General features: G+C 35.9%; 1 protein-coding gene across 2 annotated transcripts in view; it reads right to left on the bottom strand.

Annotated features, from left to right (window-relative positions):
• The window catches only part of GNAT3 (G protein subunit alpha transducin 3), a 38,884-nt gene extending 28,639 nt beyond the window's left edge, over positions 1-10,245 (bottom strand). For both annotated transcript variants that reach the window (XM_082751933.1, XM_082751932.1), the window contains exons 1-2: positions 9,854-10,245; positions 2,723-2,765 (exon numbers count right to left, since the gene is read on the bottom strand). In XM_082751933.1, coding sequence (XP_082608059.1) covers positions 2,723-2,765; positions 9,854-9,971 — 161 coding nt within the window. In that variant the 5' untranslated portion in view covers positions 9,972-10,245. The remainder of the gene's footprint in view (positions 1-2,722; positions 2,766-9,853) is intronic.
• Positions 10,246-10,877: the final 632 nt, after the last annotated feature.

The following is a 10,877-nucleotide window of genomic DNA, read 5'->3' on the forward strand; positions in this document are numbered from 1 at the left end:
TGTATTTACTCTGATCACCTAGAGCACATTGCACAGGATGGCATCCAGGTGGGTTTTGAATATCTCCAGAGAAGGAGGGTCCACAACCTCTCTGGGCAACCTGTTCCAGTGCTCAATCACCCTCACTGTACAAAAGAACCCTCTCATATTAAGCCAGAACTTCTTACATAGCAAACCATGACAAGATGTGATGTACTTGAATAGAAGGACAGTGTGGTTACCCCATGATAATCATGAGCTTTGTTTGATTACTTTGAGTGTCTTACATCAGTGTCCAAAACAGGATATGTGGAGAAGATAAGTTTTTTTCCTGTGACTGGAAAATCTGGGATAACAGAAAAGAGAAAGCCTAAATGGAGTCCCCAGATAACTATTGTATATGTTGTTCTCATGTTTTCCCTTTGAAGAACAAAGAGAGGAAGAACATATAAGATCCTGAAATAAAATTAGATTCTGTAATTACAGAACAAAACTTGTTTTTGCTCAAGGTTTTTTTGTGCCACTCCCTAATCCCCTTTTTTTTAAAAAAAATATATATATGTTTTATCTCTTCTGGCAGAAAAGATGCTAGCCAGCCTGATAAATCGTTAGTGAATTTTGCTACATTTATTAAACATTGCTCATTCTTAAGAAAGGATTGTAAAAGAGGCTAACATCTTGTGTGGTTAGAAGGAGCTTTCTATCAAATGGAAAATTTAGTTCTCTAACACTCCTTGGAAAACGAGACAAACAAACAAACAAACAAACAAATCCAACCTGTAAATAAATGGAGGATTCTAAAGTTGTGGATTGTTTTACTTGTCACAATATCTATAATATGTTTTTATTGGAGGAAAAAATTCAGGCAGGAGGCTTTGATTTAGTTTCAATTGGCTTGATGAGTTACCAAATATTTTGTTTCCTGCTTTTTATTTCCCAAACTTCTACAGTTCTGAATGTTATAAAGTAGATTTATACTTCTAATTCATAGCAGAGAAATACTCAGGTTGGATTTAAACAAGTTAGCTCACACATTGGAAATGAGATAGTCTGAAGCACAGAGAGCCAGAAAACTTTTTTTTTTTTTTTTTTTTTTTTTTTTTTTTGTCATCCCTCTTAAACATCCTAGCTTTTTTAGGCCTTGCACCATATCTATATTTGGAGCATCACAAGACATTGTGCAAAGCTAAGTGGAAGGATTTAACTTTGATTGAAGTCTTCAGTCTGGAAAGAGTGAGGTTTATGGATTAGAAAATTATAGTAATAGGAGTAAAATAACCCTGATTTTAGTGTGAATTTGTATTTTCAGCAAAATGACTTCTTTTGTTAGTAGTTATCAGTCTTCTCTAGAAAATGTTATACTTCACTGAAAAAAAATAGATATTTCTTTTTTACTGTATAATTTCCCTTTTAAGAAAAAAAAATGGTTATGACATAAAGTTGATATTTTGTATGAAAAGTGATAATTTTCATCAACATTTTCCTGGGAAAATAATTCACATTTGTGCTCAGGTTGACAGCGCATGTATACACATGGCTTTAAAGATAACTCAGCTTTTCCACTTCCTGCTCCCTTGAAGTTGTTTAGGGTTATCAGTCTTCTTAAAGTGTTTAATTCAGAGGAACATCTCTAATCTGCTCATACTTGGTGAAGCTTTCAGCAAAATACATTTCAATGGTTTAGTGGATATCTCCTGAATGAAACTCAAAACAGAAATAAAGTTATCCACCACTGAAGTGGAACAAAGCAAACAATCAAACAAAAAAAATAGCAAAATATTTGATGGATAGTACTGAATCTGTCTTGTTAGAAAATGAGCTGCTTATGTAGTAGAAAAGTACTTTTATGATATGACATTTTTTACTTCACTCTTTGAAATACATCAGTGAAGGTATAAAATATTTAGGATAACTTAAGACACTTTTTTTTTTTTTCACAGCAAGATGCTAGTGTTTACAAAATGACAAAGTGTGATCATGTTAAAGTTTTGCAGGTTTTTTTTTTTTTTTTTTTTTTTTTTTTTTTTGTATTTTCATAGGACCAAGAATGACCCACAGAACCCAGTTTAAAGGAAGAAAAAATCTTGACACTACAGTTACATAATGTGAATATTTCAATATTTTCACTTGTAATACAGTGAAATTGAATGACAGTGATATGGACAAAATTAAAATTGAACAAAGGGAGATGAGGGCGTTGTTAGTTAACATTGTTTCAAAAGAGATTCGGGAGAAAACTGACATGAATTAACTGAGGACTATTTACCATACCGATACCATCTCTGTTTCTCTGGTTCAGGATGGTCCCTGAGTCACAGATCACCAGATATTGGCAGGGTATTCGGTGAAAGTATTACAGTGTGTTTGCATGTGTGATCTGATAATTTTCTAGAAACATCCTCCAGTAGCTACTTCAGGAGATGAGATACTAGGCTAGGTGAATATGCTATGGCCTGTTATCTTATATGGTCTCACCACAGTACTGCAACTCCCACTGAAGCCAAAGAGGAAGCTTCAGTAAAGGGCTGGACAGGTGCATGATTTGATCAGACAGATCTGATTACCAATCCAGCTGTGCGTCTTAGTCACTTTGTATTTTTGTTTATGTGTCTGAATGAGAACTTGATTTTAATGATGTTTCTTTGCATTTTATTCAAATAACATAAATATTGCAATAAGATGTTAGATAGCTTATGCTACAAATACCATATTCAACAACTGATATGAATATTCATGTACTTACTTCATTTGCTTTACAATAGTGCTCTTTCCTGACTCTCCAGCACCTGCAGAGAGGGAATATTCAGAAGATATAATTGATACATCAATAAGTAGCAAATATTAAAAATAACTCTCTGGAACAGAATTTGGTATTTATGAAGAGACATACAGATGTTTCAGATCCCCATTTCACTAACTGTAAACCTCCCTAGTGTCCATTCAGACTTAGAAAGAATGAAATCTTGGTGAAAATATAAATTCTAAAAGAGGGGAGAGATATTTGAAAAGAAAGGAAAGTGCAGTCAATTAAGAAAAATACAGCTGCTTATTATCAAAGAGATATTGGTCATATTTTGATTTCAACCCCATCACCTGGGCAGATGGGTGAAAAGACACAAAAAAACTACAGCACTTGACAGTGTGTTGTTCATTATATGACTGTAGCTGCTCATTTAATGTCTATGCTAACTTTGTAATCCAGACCACCTAGCATATTTAAACAAGTGGAAAAGCAGGATTTCATGAGCAGGTTTAGCTCATGAAGCAGAGGCAGCACATGAGCAAATGTCTTGATACCGGTCTATTGCCACTTCCTCTGCCCTATGGTCTTCCACTGAAAGTGGGAAATCCGCACAGCCTTGCAGCAGATACAGCTTGAGAATGAATTTGCAGTAAATTCCCATTGCTGTCAGGGAGATATAGGCATTTGGTTGTACAGGCAATTTGCAGAACTAGGTCTTAGTTTAAGTCAGATTATTCAGATTAATTTGGCCTTCTTATCTCATGCAAAGTGAATGATCACAACACAAGACTTTCCATTGCAAATCAGTATGAGTTCAACTATTTTATCTTCTATCAGTGAGACTGGTGAGGAGCAGGGCTTGACCACACCTGCCAAACACGAGCTAGATTTTAAAAGAATCTGAAGAGAAGGTTTGACTTCTCTGTATGAATCCATGGGACAAGACTTGTCGCTACTCTGATTTTTGCAGATTATCATTTACCTTACTGGATACTTTTGGCTAAAGAGAAAACTTGAGGCATAGCTATTCTAAGTGATGGCCCCTCAGTGAATGGAACAGATTACAGACTTTCCAAACAGATTTTGTAAAGCTAATAATATTTAAATGACAGAGATTAATTTACTCAATTGAATCACAACAGACAGCAAACAATATGCAAAACATTTTCTAAAGCCCACAATGTGAATGGCAGAAAGTGCGAGAGGAAAACGTCAAGCCCATGCAAAATGAGCTGATGCTGCCATCTGCCACAGTTTGGACAAAATGCAAATTTGCTTTAGATCACTTTTTATCCTCTCAATTCCCCTCTGAAGAACTTAGTAAAGCCCTGCCAGGAAAGCAGCATTGCTAAACTTTTTGTAGGAAAGAGAGCAAGCAGTTCTGGGAATTCCTGCATCCACCTCATGGAAAGATGCCAGGAAGCATAATACAGAAATGAACCTCTCTTCCAGATTTGGAAGACAAGGTTAAAATAGAGTAGGAGTCATAATTTATATCTTATAGGTGTGTTTTTCTACCTCTGCTCATCTCTAATTTATGACCCAGTAATGCCTTTATCTAAACAACAGATGACTCATAGACTTTGGCTCCGCTCTGGAGTATTGTGTTAATTGTAGCAGCAGTTGTACTACAGGAAACAAGTCAGTAACAATTTACTTTGCACCTGCTTCCCTTCTTTCTTCCCCCTCCTGTTCAGCCCGCTTTTCTGGCCCGAGCCCTTAAGACAGGAGAGCAGGGCCACAACTACATTTCTACTCACCACAGAATCCTTCTGCTCATGCAAATGGCAGCAAAAGAACTACGGGGAGCTGAGGGCAGCTTCACTTTAGGAGGCGGTGAAGAGGGAAATTATAATCTAGCCCAAATTTTCTGCATAAAAGACTAGAGTTTAGGCCAAAGTCAGTCTTGTTCTAAAGTCTGGAAAATTTAATTGGCTTTTAAACAATTTCCTGTATCTGTGAAGATTTGTGTCTCTGCCTGACAGGGACCTCATAAAACATGCTATAGCCTGTATTTTGCATTTCACATTCTTATGATCTATTTTTTATTCAAATTTACCTTTGATTTCCATATCTCTATTTGTATGCCAAGTTTCCTTGAGATGGATATAGGCATGTAAAATAAAGGCACGGAAATCTTTGTTACTGCCTGAAATTCTAGGCCTGTTCCTGAGAGATGAAAGACATTTCATGGTGTATCAGGGCGTGCTACATCCACCTTCAGCACTGTGCTGGACAAAGAGCAGTCTGGCAGACTGTAAACTGCCTCTCATCTTGGTTGGGCTATTCTGAACTCAACTTCCCAATTTCCATGCGATTTCTGTTTCAGGACACATTGAGGCTTCAGAGAAGCCTCGAGAAGTGCAGTGAGCATGGCATAGCTGCAGGCAAGGATCTGCAAAGTAGCCACACCCAGAGACATGTCTTGAATTGCCCCTCTGCTTTGGGATGGTCCAGCCTCTACAGTGCAGACTACAAAGGTGTATAGACAGACCGGGAACAGAAAAAAAAAAAAAAAAAAAAAAAAAAAAAAGGGAGGTACTTTGAAAGACAGTGAGAACTGATTGAATTCAAAGGAGAGCAGAACACAAGACCTCAGCTGTAACTTGAATCCACTACTTTCCTAAGAAGAATTTCACAGGGTCACAACATGGTTGAGATTGGAATAGATATTTGGAGGCCACCTTGTCCCTGATCAAGCAAGGCCACGCAGAACTGGTTACCTAGGACCATATCCAAATGGCTTTTGAAGATCTCCAAGGAGGGCGACCACACAACCTCTCTGGGCAACCTGTGCCAGTACTCTGTCACTTACACAGCACTGCAGTGCTTCCTGATGTTCGGGAGGAACCTATTGTGTTCTAGTCTGTGCCCATTGCGTCTTGTCCTGTCCCTGGGCACCACTGAAAAGAGCTTGGCTCTGTCTTCTTTGCACCCTCCCTTCAGGTATTTATCCAAAGTGATAAGATCTCCTGAGCCTCCTCTTCACCATGCTGAACAGTCCCAGCTTCCTTGGCCTTTCCTTGGAGGAGGAGTACTCCTTCACCATCGTGGTGGCCCTACATTGAACTCCTTTCAGTATGCTCAGATCTCTTCTGTACTGGAGGGCCTAGAACTGGACACAGTACTCCAGATGTGTCTGTATCAGTGCTAAGTAGAGCAGAAGCCTCAAACCTCCCTCAACCTGCTGCCAATACTCTGCCTAATGCAGTCCAGGATATGGTTAGCTTTTGCAGGAAGAGCTCACTGCTGACACTTTTTAAAAGTGGTGCCCACCAGGACCCCCAGGTCTTTTTCTGTTTTCCAGCTTGGTGATCCTCAACATATACTTGAGTCTGGAGTTGTTCCTCCCCCAGTGCAGGATTCTGCATTTCTGCTTCTTGAACCTCATGAGGCTCCTATCAGACCATTTTTCCATCTGTCCAAGACCCAAGGTAGCACAACTCAATAGTATATCTAACCTCAGTTTTTGTGTCATAAAAAAAAAAAAAAAAAAAAAAAAAACGAAAAACGGAAACTGTGAACTAGACTGGAAATCATATCTTTCCAGTCCTCTTACCAAACTGAACTTACTTTCTCCACAGGAGAGATAAATTAGAAAACAAACAAAACAAACAAACAAAAAAACACCACTGCCTTTCAGTCAGCAGGATTATTGAGCTGTCTTTGCTTTCGAAGTCTTTGCTTTCAGTGAAGGTGTTAATAGCAATAATTTAAGCCTTGCCTCATAACTATGGCAATTGAACTGGATTTGGCTCATTTAGTGGATTTTAAATGTCTACACTGCAAACCACTATGTTCAGACTCACCATCAGGTACCCTTTATAGACAGTGGAGAAAAATATTTTCTTCTAAAACTAAATAAAACCAACATATTACTTCAATTTTGGTCATCCTGAAGTAGATGCTTATATTAAATTATATACTCTAAAAATGAGTATTTCTTGGTGAGATGGGGGTGACCAGCTCTGATGCGGGTGAGTTGTAACAGGCCACAAGAAACTGCATACAATGAAGTCATCAATTAATAAAGTTCAAACTTGTAATGATTATCTAAACTAAAGTTAAGTTCTTATTTCTATGAAATATTACTGTTCCTACAGTACTGTGAGCATCAGCTGTTCTGGCAGTGTTTCAAGTGTGCATTGTACTTTACCTTTAGGCTGGCCTCCTACAAAGTACGTACAAGATGTGGCTGTATTTATCTCCTGATACGAAAGAAATAAAACTTTCACCTTGGAGTTTGTTCCAGACTCATAAAAATATATGAATTTTGGAAGTATAAATATTCAAGGACTAGATTTCCGGACAAGAACGACCTTGACAGTACAGAAGCACCTAGCACAAAGCTCTGAGCCTTTCTGGCTCTGGGGCAACTTCTGAAGAAAACCAGGAAGGGGCACTGCTTTCCTCCTCTCCTTGTGCATGGTCTATAAACTACAAATTATCAGCTCTGTACCAAGAAAGTGTTTACCTAGGTCATGGAACTTAATATAAAGAAACGTGGTAATGTGGTGTCTTTAGTTTCTGTATATAATTTAATTTTTGTAAAATGGCCTGTTGGAGGACACAGAGAGACCAGACTAGATATTAAATACTCCTCTCAGGAAATGGTCAGAATGCTTTTTGTTTGTTTGTTAGGTTGGTTGGTTGTGTTTGTTGTTGTTGTTGTTTTCATTTTTTTCTTCACATTTTAAAGGTAAGAGCAATTGTGAAGACACAGAAAAACATATGAAATATATATGAAATCTTTTAAAATACATATGTATATAGATTTACCAATCTGCCTACTGCAAAATAAACAATGGTGATACCATAACATAGAGGCAATGTGTGATCAAAATGAATAGAAATCTAGGGCTAGGATAAGACTAGTCTTATCAGTTTGAATGGAGGTGCCCTTGAATTATGAAGTATAAGAACTGAATCATTTTCTGAGATCACCTTGGAGGTATAGAAAGATCAGAATAATCTAAACTCTGAAATAAAATAAAATAATTCAGCCTTGAATCCAGATCTGGATAGTGGATTCATTTTGTCCTACCTGGCCAGTTCACTGGTTAACCATAGGAAGATTTATATGATGCCCCATATACACATTGCTTCAGCAGCTGTGATTCCAAATGTTGGACACTTTCACTCTAGCTGTGTACTAAGTTCAAAAAAGACTTAATTTTTATTCACCCCTCTCTCTCTCCTTTTTTTTTCATTTTAAGAAGAAGAAAATTATTATTTTTTTTTTCTTTTTTTTTTTTTTTCCCCTGTAACATTTTTTGTTTGGTTCCTTGTGATCTATATCATATGTACCCTAGGAGAAAAGCCTTCTAAAACACCACCCACTGACATAGCATGAATAAAAGCAGATAAAATAGAAATATATGCTATAGAGAAGAGTTCATCAAGTTTTGGTGATTGTCTTGTTTCATGAAGAGAGTTTGAATAGTTGATGAGGCTAAAATATGCTAAAGTTAAACTAAATAGAAATCTTTTTTTTTTTTTTTTTTTTTTTTTTTAATTTAGCTTTCAGTTTATCTCAAAACATTTTACTAGAAGTATCTTAAGACTAAGATATAAATAGTGTCAGAAAAAGACTCATCCAATGGGAAACATTAATGCTCTAAATACTAATACATGCATATTTTCAAGGAGGAGTGATTTAGTTTGTGTCCTGGTGTAAGACAACCTGCAGTATGAAAGCCAGGACATGAAGGTTTGAAGATAAAAGTATATCATCAAACTGCTTATCTTATAAATTTATCTTTATCCTCTAAATTCCTTTTAAAGGATTTCTTACATCTTCAGTTTTGGTCAGAGACAGAAACTCTCTGACGCACTCTGATGCACTCTGGTTCTAACTCAATCTGCCAATTTATTTTCTTAAGAATATATAGAAATTATTGAAATTTATGAAAGTTTAAATGAAAATATTATTCTGTTTTTCACCAACTTAAGGTTGTGTCAGCAGGAGCAATAATTTCTATTAACGTAGCACAGAAAATCTTCATATTGTCTCCAGATTTCTAAAACTTTGTAAATTGCAATCTGAATACTGATGGTACTTAAACTTTGTCAAACTGTTTTTTTCCCGTATTCATTTGAGAAACTTGCATGCTAGTCTTTTTCCCGTATTTATTATTTATAATGGACAGATTCTCAGCTGGCATAAATAGATATTTTGCATAAGATACAAAATAGAATTCATCTGATTTACTTTATGTGAGGCATCTAGCTCAGGCTGAATAAATTTCAGTTTAACAGCATTTGTAAACCTTGTGGTTCCAATGAAGAAGAATACATAGAAAAAAATGAATGATAAGAGGCTATTTTTCTATTCGTTTGGTGTAACCACTGTAAACTCTCATAGTATAATAGTAGAAGAAAGATATTAAGGTACTGGCAGTGTTATTGTGCTGTTGGATATTTCTAGCAGGCTAAGTAGTAACATGGTGAAAAAATAATAAAAAAAAAAAGTGTCTTCAAGAAAAGTATCATCTTTCATTTGTTATTGCACACACTGAATAAATTATTCATAATGTGGATTAGAAGTGGTAGTCTGTGAGAATATTCATCTCTACTCATTTCACTACATTCTGTTCTTCTATTTACAGTATCATTTTTATACATAGAAACAAACAAACAAAAAATAACCAAACTCACTGTGTAAGTTTTTATGTAAAAGAATGAAGTGCAACAGTTTGGAAAATAAGTAATTTCTATTTCAATACTTAGTGGCACCTGGGAATTTTCTACTTAACAAATTATCTCACTTAATCCTCCTGCAAATTAATGCATATAGAATCATAAAAAAAATCTGTTCTACCTTCTGCATATGTAAACATCAGAACAATTATTCTAACAGTAGGTTCTAATTTCTCAAACCTTTCTATGCTCAAGGATTTATAAAAATTAAAAACGAATCAATTTAGTTACATCGTCATTTTCAGCTCATTCCATGTCTTAATTGCTTGCTTTATGTGTGTCCACAACCAGAAAACACTTTATATGTGCTGCAGGACTGTTTTCTTCCGGTAAAATTGTAAAGGCAGGGAAATCCACTGTTCTGAAATGTAATTGTAGAGCAAAATAACACCTCATTGGAAAAATATTATCAACAATTTTTATTCTATTTACCCAACAGTAGTAGTTTGACTGTCCTGGCTTCCCTCTCTGCATCTTCCTGGAGTTTCTTTTCCAGCTCTCTGGATCTCCTGGCTGACTCCTTGCTCTCAGAACTGGCTCCGCTGCCCATCTTGAGGTGGTCACAATCCTCTCTGTGCCAACTGATTTTCTTCTCTGTAGACTAGTTGCTTTAATTCAGGACAACAACCTGTGCTTTGAGGAAATCTAAGAATCCTGAACACCTCTGTGTTCAGACTTCAAATCAAATTTCACATGTCATATGATCTGGAGATGCTACAGTCAAGGATTTACATAGCAATATGAAGTGTACTGTTATGATGTCAGAGAATTAAAATGATCTATTCAAAAGCAAAATCAAGGTCTAGATAGTTCTTTATCCATGGCCAGACAGTGTCCAGCCTCACACATTTCAAAAAAATATGAAGAATGTCTTGAAACAATAAATATGGCAATAATTCAGCTAAAGGGAAAAAAAAAAAAAAAAAAAAAAAAAAGGTTTTGAAGCCAAAAAAAGGTTTATATGTCTTTGAAGCATTTGAATAATTTATTTTTCATCTTTCTCAGTGGTTACAACCCTAAATATCAGTATTCTTTGTTTAAAATTAACCTAATTTGGATCTGTATTGAAGACATTTTATTTTGGATTATTAATTATCTTGCAGAATGTTTGATATATTTTCATATTATGGCAAGTTCATTTGTTTTCTTGTAATGACAATAAGCACTTCACTGCAGTTTGTAACACCTTTGTTATACTTTTGTGTGGTCTTTCCTTAATAACTCATAGTCCTTTTTTCATTTCTTTATGATTTTATTATCAGTTTCAGCTGAAAGTACCACACTTTCTTTGTCTAAGATAGGAAAGAGGTCAGATTCTCCTTACTGATGTAACTATTTTGTCTTAGTTTCTTCACAATGTAATAGCAATATAGAAATATTGTATGTAATATGGTGGACACATTACTTGGTATGTGCTGCCAGCAGAGCTGAGAAAATATCACAGAATCACAGAATC

This window comes from Aythya marila, assembly GCF_965140915.1.
Source record: "Aythya marila genome assembly, chromosome: 1".
Classification (NCBI taxonomy): Eukaryota; Metazoa; Chordata; class Aves; order Anseriformes; family Anatidae; genus Aythya; species Aythya marila.